Source organism: Hipposideros armiger, unplaced genomic scaffold, assembly GCF_001890085.2.
Source record: "Hipposideros armiger isolate ML-2016 unplaced genomic scaffold, ASM189008v1 scaffold_75, whole genome shotgun sequence".
Lineage (NCBI taxonomy): Eukaryota > Metazoa > Chordata > Mammalia > Chiroptera > Hipposideridae > Hipposideros > Hipposideros armiger.
Window position 1 is genome coordinate 958,156 of NW_017731425.1, and position 19,999 is coordinate 978,154.

The window sequence follows — 19,999 nt, forward strand, 5'->3', positions numbered from 1 at the left end:
CTGTCCAGAAGCCGGCGACTGATCGGCCTCGCCCAGGAAGAGCGCAATGATGGTGCCAACTTGGGCCAGTGAAGCAACGTCCTCCACAACTAGGCTGAAGAACAAAAATGACAGCAACTTGTCTGTTCCCCTTCGCCCAATTCCCCAGCGCTGTTCCCATCCTCCAATTCCCCAATAAAAATCTTTAAAAAAAAAGGGGGGGGGGAGTTTAAACAGCACCTACCTCACAGAGTCGTTGAGGATTAAGTGAACCAATGCATGCACAGTGCTTAGGACCTAGTAAATATTCCCTCCCTTCAACAAATAACATAGCCAAACAACTCAGGTGTCTGATTTTGAGAAGCTTATACAGCCCTTTGGAGGCCTTAGTTTGCTTGCCTGTGAAATGGGGCTAAGAACTACACTGAACTCAGCACCACAACTTAGTGTGTGCAGATTAAAGGAGATGGAGTATGTAATGTGTACAGCTGGCGCCTGGTAATTATTAAATCTGTTGTACTGTTTTTTAGTTCCTTTCTCTGACTACCCCCACCCCTAGACTGTTAACAAGTTAAAAAGGAGCCGGGAGTGAAGCTTGAGAATTTAATTCCAAATCGATTACCTCCAGGATTGTTTCTCCCCATCCCAGATGGGGGCTAAATAGAGCTTTTCTGATTGTCACAGTTGAGATGCCAGGACTGAGTTTGGAGGACCCCAGTTGGCCACCCCTGGCCAGGACAGAGTGGTAGGTGTGGATAGAGGTGGAGCAGCAACAGAAGGGAGGCAGGTGGGTTTGCAGAAGATTGGGGCAGAGTGGGAGCCACCTGGGCCCACCTTCCCACCTCACCTTCAGGGCCCCAGGCCCCCTTCCTCCAGCTTCTGCTGGCCCTGGGGGCTGGGAGACAGGCTGTCAATAGTTGGGGCCTCCCGATCAGGTCCCCAGGAGCCGCCACCTCCAGGATCTATGTTCTCCAGGCGCAAGGCAGGTAGCAAGCCCAGGCTTTGAGGCACAGATGGTTGGAAGGCCCAGGAGCTAGGAAGCCCAGAGGTCCCCTCATTACTGCCGCCATCACACCTGCTGGGGGCCATGTGGGCCAGACGGCGGCTCTGGGGTGAGGGGCTGCGGCTGGTGCCCCGGCGCTCACGGCAGGTGGGCCGCAGGGCGAGGCTGGGGAAGCGGGCCAGGCCCGGGCTGCGGCTACGGTGCCGCTTGGACTTGCCAGGGCTGGGGCTGCGGGACTTGGGTGCGAGCAGCTCCAGGGTGCTGTCATCCTCGTCTTCTGAGCTGGCACCTGAACTGTCTGTGCTGCTACTGGCCAACTCTGAGGTAGGCAGCGAGATCTGGGGGGAAGGTTGGTCACTGGAGTGCTCCGTTTCCCAACTGGCCACTGAGGCCTGTTGGAACCACTCCAACACTCCTCCTTGGCAGACCCAGGGAGTTCAGGCTACTTGCAGGAGGTTACAGAGCAGAATGTAGAGCTGTGGCATTTGAATAGGATCTTTTGGCACCCCTGACCCTGCAGTACTCAGAGTACCCCTGAGTACTCACCTGGAAGGGTTCAGTGACTCCGATGAGGATACTATGGTTGTGGCTGTAATAGCCCAGGATGAAGTCTCCATGGCCCTTGGGCAGTGATTCCTCACTGAATGTCACCTGGTGGGCACAGGGCTATAGGCTCAGGGAGGCAGCCACAGAATCCCCTAAGCTGAGTCCTGAGCCCCCAAGGGCAACAGGAACCTCCTCCCTTCCACCCCCCCTTGAGTACCTGGTAGATGTTCCTGTCCACATCCTCATGTTTGGCCCAGACATAAGCCACATAGTCCTTGCAGTGACGGAAACCCACCTGGGGTGAGAGGATTCAGGGCTGTGACTCCTATGGCCTGACCCCAGCAGCTTTCCAGTGTGGCATCGAATTCTGGAGAAGCCCATGATCCCACGTGGGTACCGGGCTGTTCCTCCAGGCCCTTCCTTCCCCAAGTCGCTGACCATCCCTGCCCTTCTCACCCGGTACAAGCCGATCCAGTCCCAGGAGCTACGGGCGAACACCATTTCCATGCGGTATTTCACCACAGCCTGCTCTGGCCGCACCCACTCATCTGCCACCTCCAGCCGCACCAGTGGCACGTCGTCCCTGAAGGCAAACTGCCCAGGGGCAAGGGACAACATCAGGGGAGGCCCTCTAGTATTTCATGCACCTAGGGCCCTTGGGCCTGAGTCAGCACAAATAGTTTGGGATAAGGGCTTTTGAAGCCACTGCAGAGACAGGGAAACTGAAGCAGAACAGGTCTAGGATAAATGCCAGGCTTCCTGCTATCTGGCCCAGGGCTCTTTCTGCCCATAGCCTCCTTAGGGAGTGAGAGCATAGCTTTGAAGCTAGTATACTATGGGTTTGGCCCTGGCTCTACCATTGACGGGCTGTGTGACCCTTGGGTGAGTTTCTCAACCTCTCTGGATGCCGGGGCTTTTGCCTGTAAACTCGGATGATCTTATTTAACTCTTGGGGTTGTTCTCAGATTCAAAGAGATACTGTTTGTAAAGCATCCCATAAACTTCCCAGTACACAGTAGGTGCTCAAGAAATGATTTGCCTATATGCTAGCAAGGGAAACATGATGTACTGGATATTCTGGAGCAAGCTAAACACGCCTGAGTGGTCAAGAAGAGCCCTGAGTAGAAGGCTGGAGACCTCAGTTCATTTCTAGGCTGCTACTAACATGCTGTGTGATGCCATGTAATCCCCTAACCAACCAAAGCCTCAGTTTCCCCACCTGTATTAAGGGCTGACTATGACCTTGTTATCAGTCCATGAAGACAAACTATAACCATGAATACCCTCTTCCCAGGGTCACCCACATGGGTGGGTTGCTGGGGTGACAGGTGGCCAGGGTGTTGGCTCTACCTCTGTCCCTCAGAGTAGGACTCAGATGGTGCCAGCCTCAGGCTTTTGTCTTTTCCCTATTTATCTGGTCTCAGGTTTCCCTCCCTCAGCTTCTGGGCCAAGCTGCTCCAGAAAAGCCAGCACATCCTCTCCCTACCCCTGGGTTCCTAACAATGGGTCTGGCCAGGATGGGCTCTTGGAAATGCCCTCCAGGGCCTTGCAGGATCAAAACTCCTGCTGAGCCCCATTCTGATTGTGTTGCTTTGGGTAAGAGACTTGAGTTTTCTGAGCCTCAGTTTCCCTTACCAGTAAACCTGGGAGGAGAAGTTGGACATCTTAGGGCCTACTAAGGCATTTGAAGGGATGACATATGTAAAGTACCCCACACAAGGTGTGGCATGGAGTAGGTGCTCAATAGGTAACGTTTTATAAGGGACAGAGTCCTGAATGAAAAGGGAATGGTCAGGGCAGGGTGCCCAAAGGGAGTAGTTCTCAAGGTGAGGGTTAAACCTCACGCCCAAGCCTTTTACCAAAGGTCACGAGAAGCCAGGCATAGGCAGATCTCCTTTCCCAGCTGAAGATATTGGCCAATGTCCCACTGACTGACCACATGACAAACTCACCAAGGAAAACATTCTCTGGCCCACTGGATTCCCTCTTATCAGATCAAGAGAATCGGAGAGCCTAGAGTTGAGTTTCAGGGCTGGAAAGATGCACTCTGCCCTGCTCTGCTGCTGAGCCTGTGTGTGACTTGGGGGCACATGGCTACTCCACTATGGGTCTCCGTTTCCCCATAGAAAAAGAGTTGGTCTTAGTTTTGATGTTCTGACATTTTGCACACGCACCCCCCTTTTGGGGTAATTACAAATCTCAATCCTAAACACAATGCTAAATTATAGTAACTATTTAGAGTTTAGCTTTGTATTTTTTATATCTCTACTCCCCCTCCCCATTACTACCTTGCTCTTATAGTACCAGGCATATGGTAAGACGGTAAATAAATAATGAATGAATGCTGCATGGGGTAAACATTTTGAGTTTGCCGATCTTATTATATATGTGAATTTTAACATAAGTTACCCTAAATTTTTCTTGGAAGAAGGTAGTTAGAGATTAGTGGAAAAGACACGGGCTCTGAGATCAGACTAACATGGGTTCAATTTCTAACTCTTCCCTTTACTGGCCGTGTGACCCTGGGCAAGTGATGCTATGTCTCTGAGCCTCAGTTTCCTCATCTGAAAATGGAGATCATAGCCCACTCCCACTCTGCTCCAACAAATGGGTGCTGCTGAGGACAGGTGCAAGGGTGGGCTACGGAATGCTGAGCTGGGCTTGGGGATGTCATGAGGGGAGGATGAGGCCAGGACTCACGTGTAGGACGAACTGGGCAGCCACAGGCTTGTGGTCACTGACTGTGTATTCCATGTGGCTGCGGTAGCTGTGCTGGGTCACCTGGAGCCGGTGGCTCTCCTGTCCTGAGGGGCTGCAACCTCCACCTGGAGCCTTGACCTTCCACAAGATACGGTCTGTCCAGGCTGGCTTCCGCTTCTTGGCACTGCAGTGGGCAGGCATAGTCCAAGCTTCAGGGGCAGCGAGCCAAGGCACAGCTCCCAGACTTACCTACTGTCCCTCTTCCCTGTCTCCCTTATCCAGAAGACCTCAACCCACATCCCCACCTCATCCCAATGCTGAGCTCACCTGGTGTCATATTTGTTAGTACCAACGTCAAACTTGAAGGTGGGAGCAAAGTTGAGGGGTCCCTCCTGGAAGCCCTTCAGGATGGGCCAGGTGTTCTTGGCCATATTGAGCTGTGAGGGTCCAGAAGGGCAGAATTGGACAACAGCTTGGGCAGGGCAGGTGAAGGCAAGGACCATAGCCTAGAGTACAGTGTGTCCTGAGGCACGCTCTGTGTGCTTGGGGATTTGGGGTGTTTTGGGGGTTTAGGCTGGGATTCTGCACCTGGTCCTTCTCCCAGAGCTGGTGGAGCTGGTCATTATCAATGGCAATCTTGACGAAGTGCAGGTCGTAGCTCTCGATGCGGAAGTTTAGGTCCCCGAACCAGAACACGATGCTGTTCGAGGGTGAAGGTCAGCAGGGTCCATGGGGTGGAACAGCCCAACCCAGATCCTTCTCCACCCCCATCCAACCCGACAACACTGGTAGTCCCTAGCGGTGGGTGGGGGGGTAGTGGCAGAGCCCCACCCTGACAAGGAGCAGCAGCGGGGGTGTGGGTGGATCTAGAGGAGAGTTAGGTTCAGACCTTCAGTAAGGCCCCGCCCCTCAACTAAGCTCCACCCTGCAGGCTGCGTCCCCATCAAACTTACACAGCATTGTGTTCCCAGATGTAATTTGGCCTTGCCCCTCTCGACAAGGTCTACCCAGGTGGGTACTCAGGTTCCTTCTCTCAAATTGGCGGACACTCGCCTCTGAGGCCCACCCCTCCTTCACTAGCCCCGCCCAAGCTCCATTTTGGCCCCGCCTTGGCCCGTACTCGTGATCCAGGATGCCTTGTGCCACCGGCCCCTGGAACTGCTGGAGATTGAGGATGGTTTGGAAGTTGTCCTTGCGCTGCTCTGCCTTGTCCATGTGCGCCGGCAGGTGGCAGTTCAGGAAGCAGAGCATATGTCCGAAGGCCGCCAGTCGCACACTCACTCCACCCTTGTTGCCCTTGGGAGGCAAGATTGGGCGGGTTATGGGCGGGGCCCAGGCAAGGAGGTGAGGTTTTAAGCAGGATGTACAGAGGGACGGGGCCAGCCTGTGGAGGTGACTTAGAGAGGAGTAGGTTCTAAGGAAAGGGGCAGAGCAACCAAAACTCCGCCGGACAGGAAGGGGGTGGCGTCTAGAAAACGGAAGGGGATGGTGGGTGGGTTTGGAGAAAGGCAGGCCTCAGAATAAGGGGTGGAGCGTGGGGAGGGGACCTTGCCGGTGCTGGACATCTGTGAACTAATCTATGGTTCCCTTAGGGCCCTGTCCCCACCCGGCCACTCCCACGCTCACCCAATAGCCACCTAGGCCAGTGCGCGTGCAATCGGTCTGTACATCCCGCAGGAAGGGCAGGTGGTAGTATTTGGCGAACAGCAGCAGGATGACGCCCTGCATCCGCACAGTACTCACCTGCGGCGGGAGGCGACTTGGCTGAGGGACAGGATTCAACCCCAACTTCCCGGCCCTCGCCTTTCCCGGTTCTTAAGGTCTGCTCCTTCATCCTCCCATTTTACAGACCCGGCAACAGAGGCCCAGCGGACCCCACATGAGCTACGTCAGTTCTAGAGTCAGGAATCCCGGGGTCTCCGCCCATCCAGGAGCTGAGAGCGGCGTTACCAGCACGAAGTTGAAAGGTGCCAGCGCGTCCATGAAGAGCTCGCTCCACTGGTCTGTGAAGAGCGCGTCCTTGAGCCTCTTGTTGATCATGGAGTTCACTTCCTGCAACCTGGGGGGTGGGATGAGGCTCCAGGGGTTGGAGGGTGCCCTAGAAGCCCCTCCCATGGACAAGGATTTGGAAGGCAGGAGAGGCTGGGGAGGGAGTCCACGCGCCCTGCCCCCTCACCCTATGGCGATCATGTCTGCCCTGTCACTGTCATCGCCGCCACTGCCCAGGTGGAGGAGGGACGTGATGTCGTCAGGGGGCATGGCGGTGCCCACGTTCCACGTGACCACAGTGATCCTGGGGGTGTCGTATAGAAGGGGTTACTGCTGGGCACCATTCCCTCATCCTCAATCTCTCTCCCACAGGGCTCTTTCTAGGGAAATCAACTGAGGCAGGAGTGGGCGTAAGAAAGACCCACAATGGGCCCAGTATTGTTCCTACCAGACTCCCAGGGGAGATCAGTTGAGGCAGGGGAGGGCAAGTCCCTTAAGAGGGGATGCTGTCTTCTGAGGGTCCCAGAGTGGGCCCAACAGCCCCAAGGGCTCTTCCTTAGAGAGGTAAACTTGAGCAGGATAAGGCAAACCACTTGGAAGGATTGCTAGTCTCAGAGCTGAAGCCCCCAAAGTCTTGCTTGGGAGAGTGCTCCCTCACCAGAAGCCAGGGTCACTCTTGCAGGTAGGCTGAGCTGACCAAGAGGAGGATGACGATGACGTCGATGTAGGAGGGGAGGTGGTGACTGGGGCTGGGATTTCTTGGGGCTGCAGGCTGGGACTCAGGCGCCCACCAGGCCCGGCACCCTGGATGCCAGGCCTGGGGAAGGCCATCTCAGGGGCTGGGGGCATACAGGGGGAGCGGTTGGGGGAGCAGTTGGGGGAGCGGCTGGGGGAGCGGCTAGGAGACCTGGGCGGTTTGGGCAGAGGTGGGGGCATGGTCTGGGTTGAGAAGGCCCCTGGCCTAAAGGTGGGGGATAGAAGTCCTGGGGAGCGGATGCCAGGCTCTGGAGGGCCTTGGCTCACGTCCAGGGGCAGGGTCTGGGGTGGACGGGACAGGACAGGATTCTCAGGGTTGCTTCGGGGGGCCTCAGGCCGGGCTCTGAAGGAAGGGGAGATCCGGGGGTCTGGTGGAGCTTGGATCAAGGATGGGGTGCCTGCAGGACTGGATGTCTGAGCTGGAAGCTGGAGATGCCCTTCAGAAGTGGGGAGAGGTCTAGGGACTAGGGCATCCCTCTGTTTAGCTGGTGTCCGTCCCACAGAAGCTGAGGCTGATGTCATGGATGCTGGAGCCAGGGTCTGTTCCTGAGAGGGCGACAGAACTGGACTGGGCACTGGGGAAGAGTTGGTGGGGGGCTGTGGAGGCTGCTCCTCAGATGCCAGGGCCAGGCTCAGGCCTGAAGTGGCCAGCGCTGGCTTGGGTCCCATGGAGGCAGGCGGCACCTGCTTCTGGTCTCTGGACATTGGAGCCAGCCTGGGCCCCAGGGTGACTGCGGGCGGCTTCGGCCTGACTGAGGCAGACATCACCAGCTGCCCCAGGGATGTCGGAGCCAGGACTGAGCTTGAAGTTGCTGGAGGGTGCTTCGGCCCAGCAGGGGCAGACATCACCGACTGGCCCACAGATGTTGGAGCCAGGCTGGGGCTGCAGCTGGCAGAAGTTGTTCTCTGCCCTCTAGGGGTGGACAGCGGAGCCAGGATGGATTGAGACGACGCCAGCCTTGGCCCCTCTGAGGAAAGTGGCAGAGTGGCTTGTGGCCCCATAGGTGCCAGAGCTAGCCTTGGTTCCAAGGGTATTGGGGCTGCATTCTCCTTGGCTGGGAGCTGAAAACTTGCGTCCACCTTGTAAAGGACAAATTAAAGACACAGGGTAACCCTAACCAGAGGCTTGGGCCTCAACTTCTGTATAGACACCAGCAGATTCCATCTAGCTAAGAAAGATACATCTATTCAAGGAAGTTCTTCCTAAATTCTTACCTCAATCACTCCTGTGCAAATCAGCTTCTCTTTTTGAGGAAACAGGACATAGAATCTATCCCCTCCCTCAAGTCTGACATCCCTTTAAGGGATGGGGAAATTAAGACCCCGACTCAAATGAGGCAGAGTGTGGCTGGCACCTTCTTCCTGGCCACCTTGGAGTATTGGGTGCCTGGAGCCAGCTTCCCTGGGCAAACTTCTTGCAGTTCCCACTGCTCCCCTGGTCAAGGGCAACTGACCTGACACTCCATATGTGCCCACTCTGGCCACCCTATCCAGCCTATTCAATACCCCTCCCTTCTTCCACAGTTCCCAGGAACCCTCAGGTTTCCCTCACCAAACATTCCAAACCTTGGTCACAGCCCTCTCTGTCCTCCTCACCCATTCCTAGAGCTCCATGCAGGAGCAAGAGCCTGGGGCTGAGAATTCCAAGTCCAGCTCTGTGTGACCTTAGGCAAGCACCCCTCTACCCAGGGCCTCATTCCCCTGTCTGTAAAACAAACAAACGTGGTGAAAAGTCCCTGGCCACAACTGGTCCCTGGGAAAACTTAGTCTCATATTTTTTGCATTTATGAGCCCAGCATTTGCTAGGATTCCATCTGAATCCTGTGGAATAGTTCATCCTCACCAAGTGTGAGCCTAATGTTCAGAACAAGTCCAGGATTCTGTTGATTCTGGTGTCACACCTCTCTGTGCTGTTTGTACCCTCTTACCCTCTTCACCCTCTCCCCAACCTGTGAGGACAGGTAAGCAGGTATTCTCTTTTTGTCTAGCAGGTAGAGTGAAGGCATAGGGACCTCCTCCTCTTTCCCCATCTGTCCCCTGTTTCTGGTGCCCCTGTCTCCAGAAGACAGAACAAAGTGACCTTTGCCAGGGAGGGCAAAAGAAGGTTTATACTTGCTCTGGGATAGCCCCATCCCTGCCTCCAGAGATGCAGTCTGTCTGCATCCTGTGTTCTTCTCGGTTCAGAGAGCCTGAAACTCTGCCTCCATTGCCCTCCCCAAACTCAGCTCTTTAAGGTTACATTTTGGGCATCCTCTTGGCTCCAAGTGTCCCACTCTGCATCTCCCTCCACCACCGACAACCACCACACCGCCTCCAGCACTAACTTAGATATCACAGATGTCACAATTTTAGTATTCAGGGACAAGCCTCCTCATTTTGCATTGGCTCAGAGAGGACAAGCAACTTGTCCAAGGTCATACAGCAAAGCTGGAGCACAGCTGGGTCCCTTAACACCCAGTCCATTGCTCTCCTGGGGGCTCTTGGAGATAGCCAACTCCATTTCTCTCTGGGTGTCCCATCACTGCTCCTCAGGCCCCAGGGTGCCCTGTTCGCCCAGCCCTGCTCAATGGGCAAAAGAGAGTACCAGCCCCTCAGCCAGGGGCACCAGGGTGCCTGCAGTGTGTGTGGGGGAGTGTGGGGTGGGGTGGGGGTGGGACCAAAGATCAGGAATGGAGAGGCTAGGTTTTAGGGCTCTTACCTTGGTGGGTGCTCCAGTTTGGGAAACCCCATGGGGCATGGGCAGGGGGCCCAGGCCAGCCTGGATTCCTGGCCTCCTGCTGCCACTGCTGCTGTGGCCCTCCATGTCTGCAGCCCTCGGCAGCCAGGGCTCCCTTGGGCTCTGGCTCCAGCTCCTCCGCTCCTGGGGACCAGTGATGTCATCAGCCGTTTCAACCTGCTGAAAATTTAAAGGCACAGGCACCCACTTCCCAACCTAGAGGTGGGCAGGGCAAGGTGGCCTACACCCTGGGAACACTTCAAGCTGGTTGCTGAGGCTGGAATGGCCATTGGGGTATGGGGAAGTGTGCCCAATGGCTTGGCTTGGATCCCAACTGGCAGCATAGAAGAAGCTGTCTGTCTGCAACCGCGCACCCCCCCCACCCCCACCCCCACCCCGCTGGCCCTTGCTCAAGGGAGGGGCATTGACACACCTGAGGGTAAGGTAGAGACAAGTGGCTCAGAGGTCAGTACCCTCTTCAGGGCCTCAGGAACACCTGAGTCCTTGCCCTGATCCTGTGACCTTCCTGATGTCCTGCCAGCTAAGAACCTGCCTTGGCCCCCACCCTTGCCCCATTTTCAGGTCTTAGTGCCCGCCCCCTGCCTGGCTCTATCCTTCCCAAACCAGAGCCAGACACTCAGGCTCCAGCCACTGGAGTCCTTTCCCATCTCAACTTCAGCACTGGCCCCTCCTCTTCTGCAGACACCTCCCTGCCTGCCTTAGGATGTCCTCACAGCAAGGCCCACCTCAGCCCAGCTTTTCTGTCTCCTGTACTCATTGGGTGTGGTTTGGGACAGGGACATATTCAAGGTCACCTGGTAAGCTAGGGAGGTCTCCTGAGTTTCAGTGAGGAAAAGGGAGTGCCCTCAGTGACTTAAGACCTACGAGCCAATTGGAATATCTGAAGGAAGGGAACTGGGGTGGAGAAAGGCCAGTAATGGGGGATAGGACTGGCAGGAGGGTCAAAAACAGGTCTGGGAGCTCCTTTGGCCAGGACCCAGCACAGGACCTGGTCTCCCACAGGTCTAGGGAAGTTTTGTTGAATGAATGAATGAATGAATAAATGGGTGAATGAATGAGTGACAAGGTTCAGGGATGGCTATAAGCCCTTTGCTTCTGCCTCCTCCTGATTCTCACTCTTATCTGCCAAGCAGTTGCTGAAATCCTAATTCCCCCAGAATTGCTGGATTGCTTAGAGTGATCTTATTCAGTTTAGGCAGAAAGTGTTTAGAGTTTTGTTCCCAGAGCTTCCTGCTAGTCAACACTTATCTCTGCATCCTCATAGGCCTCTGTGGTCCCTTACATGAAAGTCATGTGGACAGGTGCCTCATGCACCTCCCCTGGATGGGCTTCTCACCTGTGCTTGACTGTCTCTAGGCCTAGTCTATGTTTCTAGGCCAGCAGCTCTGTGAGGCTGGAATTTGTAGAGGGCGAGATCCAGGTCACATCAGGGCCCTGGGGTAGAAAGGTTTTTGGACAGTGATGGTGGAGGTGATTGTAGTAGTAGAGATAATGATGTACGCAATTATGATGATAGAAGTGCAGGGGCTGACAGTGATGGGGGAGGTAGTGGAGGTGATAATGATGGCAATGGAGGAGGTGATAACAAAGGTACAGAAGTTAGAGGTGGTGGAGGTGGTAGAATGAAGGGGTGGTAGTAATGTCAATGAGGGTGATAGTAAAAGTTGAGGAGAAGGGGCTGGCCGAGTGGCTCAGTTGGTTAAGAGCTCGCTCAAGAGTTTGAGCTCTGAGCAACAGCGGTTCGAGTCCAGCCCGAGCTGAGCAGCCGCTGAGCTGCCAACAGGTAGCAGGATGGCTCAGCTAAAAAAAAAAAAAAAAGATGAGGAGAGATGGGGGCAGAAGAGGTAATGGGGTGTTATATTGATGGAAGAAGAGGTGGTGGGAGAGTTAGAGGTGAAGGTGGGGGTGGCGGTAAGGGAGGAGGAGAGAGTAGACATGGTAGTGGCACGCAGGTCACCAGAAAGGGAAGGAAAATTTGAATTTACCCTGTCCAGTCCTCTGACTGGTATTTTACAGATGAGAAAACTGAAACCCCCACCAGTACCGGGTTTCTGATGCAATCCTGGAAGAAATGGGAGCAGATCCAAGTCCCTGGGATCAGTCCTGAGGCCCAGCCTTCAGGCCGGTATAAGGGCATCAATGCCCTTTGAAAGCCAGGCAAATGTTATGCAAATGAATGTGCAGAGGGCTCCTGTGCCCCAGACTGTCAGCCCAGGATTTTCTATCATCTCCCCTTGCTGAGCTCAGATTCTGCAAGGAACTTTGTTTCTGGCCCTGCCACTGACTTACTTCAGAAGGTCACTCAGATTCCTGATTTGTATGAGAGATAAAAACAGTAGATACACACCTTCTAAGGTTGCTGTGAAGAGTGAATAAAATAATACATATGAAGCGTTTAGCACAGAGCCTGGCACAAGTAAGTTCTCAGTAAGGGCAGCTGCTCTGGAGTTCTCATCAATATCATCATCATCATCATCATCATTATCTCTAACCTGCCCATTGGGTGGATGCTGAAACTGAGGCCCAGTAGTATTATTGTGTTCCTGGGGGGAAGGGACTCTGAGACCTAGATATGGCCTTACAGAGAAAGGCAGTGGTGGGGGGCAGACCCTGGTTGAGAAGGGAGCAGGATAAGAGCTATATTTGATCTCCTGGTGTGATGACTAAGGAGGTTGATAACAGGCTCTGAGGCTCAGGGCGGTAGGCCGGGGGCAGCTGCCAGGGAGAACCACCTCCCTGCTGCAGACGGCTGACTCCCTCCCTTCCTTCACTCCAGGGGGTGGAGTGTGTACTGAGGCACAGGGTACAGCTTGTCCAGCCCCCTTCTGGAAATGCTTAGTGCTACCTTTCAGCTGTTTGGGTCAGGAATAGGAAAGAATGGAGCTGGTGATTGGCGGGTTATCTCAGTTACTCTCCATAGTAACCCTGGGAGGTTGGTAATAAGATCCCCATTTGACAGAGGAAGAAACTGAGGCCTAGGAATTACATAGCAGGGGACAGATCATGGGGCTCCAAGGGAGATAGTGGGTAATTCTCCCCTGCAGAGGTGACTGTTGAGCCCCTTTTTTGAAGGGGAGCCTGTGTTGCCAAACAGAAAAAAGGAGAAATGCCCTGGGAAGCAGAGGGAGCAGCAGGGGCAAGAGTGTGGAGTGTGGAAGGTTCTGGCTGGGAAAGGATGCAAAATTTGGATATACGCCCTCATGGCCATTTGGCTCGGAGTAAAAACACCAGGAACAGGTAGGTACATACACCTTCATCTTTCCTCCTCCTCTTCCTCGATCCGCCTCCCAAGGGCTCCTGTGAATGGTACAGGTACAGAAGGGTTTGTCCTTGCTTTCACTCCCCAGTCATTCTGACCCGGCCCACTGTGACGGAGGGCACGCGGTGGCCACTACCTGAGAAATGTCTTAAGATGTAGAGGGTGCTACAGGTATTAGGAAAGGTGGAAAAGGCAAGTGTTAGGGAGGGCTTCCCAGAGGAGAAAATATACAGGGCATGGAGGAGCATTTCTCCTCCCAAGACTTAACTCCAGGATTCCTTACTGGTACCAAGTGCCACATGTTGTGTTTCTGTCCCCTTGTTCTCACCCTCTAGGGCAGGTATCATCTTTACTTCCCATTTTGTCCCTTGGGAAATGGGCTCAAGGAGGAGGAGTGACTTTCCCAAAGTTACACAGCTGGGGCTAAGCTCAGGCATCCCCCCTCCCTGTCCTCAGCAACCCCTCCTCCCAGGCAGCCAGGCACCCTCTGTCAGCTGCTCTGAAGCGAGTGGCTATTTTTATTCTGGTGCGAGAGGATCTCAGGCAGCAGAGCCATGTAGGTTAGAAGGCTCTAGGACACCTGGCTTCAGCAGGAAAGGAGAGGCTTACTGTAGGGACATAAGCTTGCCTGGGGGTTCTCAGTTCTTGCGGGCTGACCTGCCCTGGGCTCCCAGGTCTTCAGAAACTTTTTTTTTTTTTTAACATTTTATTAGGGAATTGGGGGAGGAGAACAGACAAGTTGCTGTCTTTTTGTTCTTCAGTCTAGTTGTGGATGTCGCTTCACTGGCCTATGTTAGTATTATCATTGCGCTCTCCCCGGTGAGGCAATTGCTTGCCGGCCATTGGACGGCCTCTCATGGCAGCTCACGGCAGCTCACTAAAGCTCACGCCAGCTGCCGGCCAGCCCCACTGCAGCCTACACCGTCGCCAGCTACTCACCGCAGCCCAGCTCCAGGTGGAGCTGTTGTTCACCATCTTAGCCGTAGAGGGCGCAGCGTCACTGGCCCTTATGTGGGATCCAAACCGGGGTCCTGCTGCTCAGAGCTGTCGTCCCAAGCCAACTCTTAACCAATGCGCCACTCAGCCAGCCCCAGAAACTTTTTTATTGGAGCTCAGAACAGAGCATACAGCTAGACCAAACCCTGGCACTGATCCCAGATCCAACTTGAGTCCAAATCTGGGTGTTAACTGAGTCCTGATCCCATGTCAAGACAGTCTCTACCCCAGCTCTAGATTGAGCTCTGACCATGGCCTTAGATTGAGCCCTGACTCTAGTCGTGTACGCTAGCCTGATTCAAGCCTGACGAAAGCTGATACCAACTTGAGGTTTCGATTCTGGACCCAGATTGAGCCCCAGTCCAAGCCTAAGCCTGAGCCAAAGTCACAGACTGAAATCTAACCCTTGTCTAGACTAACCATGATTTTAGACTGAACCCCAACTCCAAGTTTAGGCTGAGCTCCAATCTGGTCATTAACTAAACCCTGAATCTGGTAGCAGACTGAGCCCTGATCTTGTTTATAGACTGAGTCCTGAGCCTAATCCATTGATTGAACCCTGACTTCAAACTGCGCTCTGACCCTGGGTCACACAACTCTGGTCTCACACTAACCCCTGACCTCAGACTGTGCACTGAACCTGGTCAAAGACTGAACCATGAGTGTAGTCACAGACTGAGCCTTGATCCTGGTCACAGACTGAGGCCTCACCCCAATCTGAATGAGCCCTGACTTTAGCCTCAGACTCAGTTCTAACCCTGGGCTTAGGCTAAAGGCTGACCCTGACCCTGTCTGAGCTTGAACCCATCACAGATTAAATCCCAAACCCAGCCCCAACTGAGGAAGGCTGCTGGTCTAGATTACAAACTGCCACATAAGGGAATGGGTTATGAGCAGAGATCCTGGACCTCCCATGGCTGCTGATACCAGAATGTTCCCAGTAGCATTGTAGACAATGTCTCTACCACTGATTCCACTGGCTGGCTAGTCAACCCTTAGCAGCCCAGGCTGTGGCTCCTCCAGGCTGCAGCATCCATGTTAATGCACCGAGAGTGGTTTGGTGGCATCTATCCAGTGAACAAAGTAGGCCCATAGGGCACTGAGGTTTGGTTCTGTCAGCAGAAAAAACCACAGGCTCCTTGGGGCCTCTGGCTTTAGCCACTCTGAGGCTCTTGCTGGGGTGTGAGGTGGAGTAGAGGTAGCCTATCGCATATGTTCCATTGTTTTGTAAACAAAGTTTACTATTTGTGTTTAGGTAATAGGTATTTATTAGAGAAAATACAGAAAAAAGTGTAAAGGAGAAAAATTCACCTATAATTTCGTCTACCAAGAAATGACCATTTGACTTCTTTTTTTTAGCTGAGCCATCCTGCCACCTGTTGGCAGCTCAGTGGCAGCTCAGCTCGGGCCGGACTCGAACTGCTGTTGCTCAGAGCTCAAACTCTTAAGCAAGTTCTTAACCAACTATGCCACTTGGCCAGCCCTCCCTTTGACTTCTTGAGTTGTTTCCTTCTAGATTTGGTTTTTGATCTAGACATATATTTACATATACATATTTTATAAAATCAGTTGGTTACTCTGTTGCTACTGTAACATCCATTGCAGCCCATATCCTTGTCAGCCTTCAGGGATGAGTCCCAGTTGGTTAAGCCAGTGAGTAATTCCCATTCCTCCAGGCACATGACTGGATCATCATGAATGGACAAGTGAGATATAGGAGGCTTCTGCTGAGGGCTTTTAGAAAAGAAAGTTTGTTTTCTCTCCTGAGGAGGTAACCAAAAAAGAGGATTTCCCCTTGATTAGATGTGAATGAAGAAGTCTGTGGTCCTGGTTAGTGCTGGCAGCCAGCTTGGCACCACGTAGGTAACTGACCTAATGATAAGCTAACATTATGGAAAGAAAATGGAGAGATTAGGTGACTTTATCAACTGAATCAAACCTTACCTGAAGACCTCCTTGCAATTAGACATTTTTGTTATTTGAGCCAACAGATTCTCTTTATTGTTTAAGTCAGTTTAATTTGGGGTTTCTGTGACTTGAAGCCCAGCGTATTGCAACTCCCAACTGATATTACTATTTCATAGTATTCTTCTTTTTGTATTTTGTACAATAATGATGAACATTCTCCATGTCATTCAACACTATGCTACATCATTTTAAACAATTGATAGGTTTTCTATCCTATGCAGGTATCATCATTTATTTAATTCATTCCCTGCTGTGTGACAAGCTTAGGTTGTAGCTCCAGTTTTTCACCATAATAAACAGTGGTTTGATAAACAAGCTAGACCTAACTGGTCCCCTCTCTGATGATTAGTTTGGGTCAAGTTCTGAGAAGTGGAATGACTGGGTTGAAGAAATGTTTTTAGAGCTTTGATTTATTGAGTCAAATTGCTCTTCAGAAAGCTTTCATGAATTCACTCCACAGCAGTAAATAGAATGTTAGACATAGCCTACCATGTCAATAGTCTGGACAGAACTAATTATATTTAACAGTGTCCTCATGTATTTATAAAGAATGGATATTAAAAAGTAATAATAGGCTCTAAACCTATTATAATTATATCTTTGCAATCAAGTCAGTTAATGGGAGGTAACAGGGTATGAGCAAAGGGCTAGTGCAGACCTGACATCCATTAGGCTCAATGTTCTAATTTCTTTTAAAATCAGAAGAAAAAATATATAACAATGAATCCAACCTGGGTTATATTGTTTTTATCAAAGTAGTTGTAAAATCTAACTTTTAATATGTTTTCTTAAAGGGGAAAGGAACCCAGCAAGGCAAAAATGCCTAGGGTCCATGAAAGTTATAATGCAGCCTTGGTTTGATATTGAGAAGGATTCTGAGTCCTAGATTCAGTGGGAAAGAGCACCGTGATCAACTTGTTTTGTCTGCCCTAGGCTTGAAAAGGGGAGGTGGCATGCCGATCTAGTTATCTTTGATTTGGTGAGGTGAGCACAGAGACGTTTCAGGTTCAAATTTCAGATCCACAACTTAATCATTTTTTTTTTTTACCTTTCTGAGCCTGTTTCCCAACCTGAAAAATGGAGTTCATAGGGCCTTTATGAAGTAAGGAATGAAATAATGAAAACTAACACTGTGCCAAGTACCATTCTAAAACACTTTATGGGTATTAACCCTTTTATCCTCCCAGCACCTACAGAGCACATAATATTCCTATCGCCATAATGTGTGTCCCAGGGAATTGAATCCCTAAGCGGAATTTCATCTAGAGATAAACAAACAAACTAGGATTCCCCAGGCCTCAGTTTCCCCATCTTGAAGTCCAGTGTCTGGCCCAGAAACTCCCCTGTACGTCCGCATCTCTCCCCCGCCCCCTGCAGGCCTGAGGTGGCACTGTCTGGCCTCATCCAGCCGGAGCGTCCACGCTCCGGCAGAGGGAACGTGTACACACACTCTCGGGACTGGGAAAGTAAGGGTCTGTCTGAGGGCCAGAGCAGGCCCTGGGGCGGATACCCGGAGCTGGGGGCGTAGTCCACGCCGGGGCGGGGCCTCGCGCGGGAGCCGGGCCAGCCTGCTGGCCCAGACGTGGCGCATCGGCCGGGTGGTTCTCCTCTGGCTTGCGGGTCTTCTTGGTTGAGGTTTCAATGCGCATTCCGTTGCCTCCGCCGCCCCTGCTGCTGCTTCTGGGGGCGCTCGCGGCCGCCGCCACCACCTTCCGGCCTGACTGGAACCGTCTGCACGGCCTGGCCCGAGCCCGGGTAGAGGTGAGTACGCCGGCCCGGGGATCACCGCCCCCCGACTCTTGCGGCCCTTTAGCCTGGTAACCACCGCCTGCTCTGGTCCTAAGACTCTCCTGATTCCCAGGTCCCGATTGGCTCTGGGGTCATCCCACGCTCCAGCCGCAGGACGCCCCAGCACCCACCGTGAAAGCCCAAGACGCTCGATCTTGCGGCCTGGAAATCCGAACCCCCAGACACATTTATCACATCCCCCAACTCTTCTGGCCTAGTACTCTCCCAAACCTACCCTCTGGAGTACATCTTCCCATCCCCCCATCACTCCACTTTTTTCGGGGATTTCTTCCCCACCCCAGTTCCATATGGTCAATTTCCTGGGGAAGGGAACACTTTCTGGGCGCCACCTCCACCATACTGGAGCCAGGGATGGAGGCTGGGAATTGCTTACCAATACTTACTCCGCAGCAGTCCCCCATCCCCCACGCGAGGAAATTCCCCGCTAGAGTCCCTGTCTTGCTGTGTGACCTGGCTATCACAACCCCTCTCTGGGCCGTAGCCCACTGTCTGACAAAAGGGAGGCAGGAGGAGGAGGAAGGGCTAGAATAGGTGGTCCTGGGGTCTGGGAAGTGCTCCTCTTCCCTCAGGGAGTGCACGGAAGGTCCCTCCCATCCTCCCAAGCCCAGGAAGCAACCAGATGGCCTGTAGGGCTGGGTCACAGGTGGCAGGGAGGGCCAGCTCTGCATGGGGTGGGGTAGAGACCAGATGGCCAGTGCCCAGGACAGCTCTGAGCTGTTTCCTTCTGGTCAGCCCCACCCTGAGGTTCTAGGGGCCAAAGGCAAGGCCCAGGTCTCTACTGCCTGAGAGGAGTAGTGTGATCATTTCTCTTGGGCATTGGGAGTGAGTGAACAGGCAAGAGCCCCAAGGCCTGTAAGTGCCCTTCCAGTCTTTGGCCTTGCTCTTTGCCTTTGGGATACCTAGGTCTGTTTCTCCATCTGTACAGAATCCCCCCTTTTGCCCACAAGGGGCCCCCATCTCCACATCTTAGGAGCTGCTGTTCTGGAGTAACCACACCTGACCCAATCCAGGAGTGAGGGTGAAATGGCCTTGGGGATGTGGCTGGGGTAGGTGTGAGGGACTCCTGACCTCTCCTATTTTGTCCCCCTCCAGAGCTGTGGGGGATGACAGTTGAATCGCCTGAAGGAGGTGAGTTTGAAGAAAGGGGTCCCCAGCTCTATCCCCAGCTGAGCCTCCTGCGGGGTGGGCAACATGGTCCCAATGATTGGGTGTGGGAGGATCTCTGGGCTGGAAGTCAGGAACTTGCACCTCACTCGCTGTGTAACCTCACTGGGCTTCAGTTTCCCGTCGGTACCTGGAGGGTTTTGGAGTCTGATGCTCTGGTTCCTCCCTAGGTGAAGGCCTTTGTCACCCAGGACATCCCATTCTAGTATCCTTCTTCTGTTCTGGGGAAGGAGAATGGAGAGGGAATCTGGAGAATCTCCTTCCACTTAGCTTCACAGATAGGATGACAAGTAGTTTTCATCTGACAAGTGAAATTGAATGGTAGTGGCTGCCCAAAGAATTCCAAGGTGGTCTCCAAGTTGGGTAGGCAAATGAAATTGGCTAGTGAGGACTGCCAGATACAGGAATGGAGAGGAGGGCCCTTTACTTCTTTGGTCCCTAATTTCCTCACGTGTAAATGGGGATACCTGCCCTACCTGGGTAAACGAGGCTGTGCTGTTCAATGTCAGCAAGTCCCCGGGAGGCCCCACCTGTCCCTGCCCACTGCTACCCACCTTGACACCGTCTTCAGCCACAACCTGGTAATGAAACACCTCCCGGGGGCCGACCCAGAGCTTGTGCTGCTGGGCCACCGCAACGAGGAGCTGGAGGTGAGGCTTTGGGAGGCGGACGTGGGGCGGGCGATAAGCGGGACCCCGCGCGCTGACTCGGCCCCTCCAATTCAGCGAATCCCACTCAGCGAAATGACCCGCGAGGAGATCAACGCGCTGGTTCAGGAGCTCGGCTTCTACCGCAAGGCGGCGCCGGACGACCCTGTGCCTCTCGAGTACCTGCGGGCGCCCGCTAGGCCCGCCGAAGGCGCTCCGGACCGTCCAGACCTGTAGGTCCGGGAGCGCGGTCCCCCCCCTCCCCCGCCCGCCCCCATCAAGCCCTAGGGACAGAATGAAGCGCTCAGCATCCCGGGATCACCTCCCTCGCTGAGGGCCGACACCTCGTCCCCGAGCCGGCAGGGATGGAGTTGCGGGTTCTTCTTAACCCCCTTTATTCCCCTCCTTCAGCTTCACTAAATTCCCTTACGTCTTAAATGAGATTC

General features: G+C 53.4%; 2 protein-coding genes across 4 annotated transcripts; one reads left to right on the forward strand and one right to left on the reverse strand.

Moving 5' to 3' along the window:
- Positions 1 to 568: 568 nt before the first annotated feature.
- On the reverse strand, positions 569 to 10,034 carry INPP5J (inositol polyphosphate-5-phosphatase J). Of its 3 annotated transcripts, none has more exons than XM_019643011.1 (13): positions 9,672 to 10,034; positions 6,876 to 8,053; positions 6,405 to 6,521; positions 6,179 to 6,287; positions 5,855 to 5,971; positions 5,349 to 5,524; positions 4,817 to 4,928; positions 4,556 to 4,665; positions 4,229 to 4,412; positions 1,985 to 2,122; positions 1,746 to 1,823; positions 1,529 to 1,633; positions 569 to 1,320 (listed from the first exon to the last, which is right to left on the reverse strand). In XM_019643011.1, exons 1-13 carry the CDS (start codon positions 9,774 to 9,776, stop codon positions 829 to 831), a joined length of 3,021 nt encoding a protein of 1,006 aa, XP_019498556.1. In that variant the 5' UTR covers positions 9,777 to 10,034; the 3' UTR covers positions 569 to 828. The 3 variants fall into 3 exon arrangements, with proteins under 3 accessions (XP_019498556.1, XP_019498557.1, XP_019498558.1); XM_019643012.1 differs by having other exon boundaries at positions 6,876 to 7,519; positions 9,672 to 10,027; XM_019643013.1 differs by lacking the exon at positions 6,876 to 8,053 and having other exon boundaries at positions 9,672 to 9,753.
- A 7,291-nt stretch (positions 10,035 to 17,325) lies between these two features.
- Positions 17,326 to 19,994, forward strand: SELENOM (selenoprotein M). Its single transcript, XM_019643207.1, has 5 exons — positions 17,326 to 17,694; positions 18,835 to 18,870; positions 19,077 to 19,111; positions 19,478 to 19,556; positions 19,632 to 19,994. Exons 1-5 carry the CDS (start codon positions 17,575 to 17,577, stop codon positions 19,788 to 19,790), a joined length of 429 nt encoding a protein of 142 aa, XP_019498752.1. The 5' UTR covers positions 17,326 to 17,574; the 3' UTR covers positions 19,791 to 19,994.
- The last annotated feature ends 5 nt before the right edge of the window (positions 19,995 to 19,999 follow it).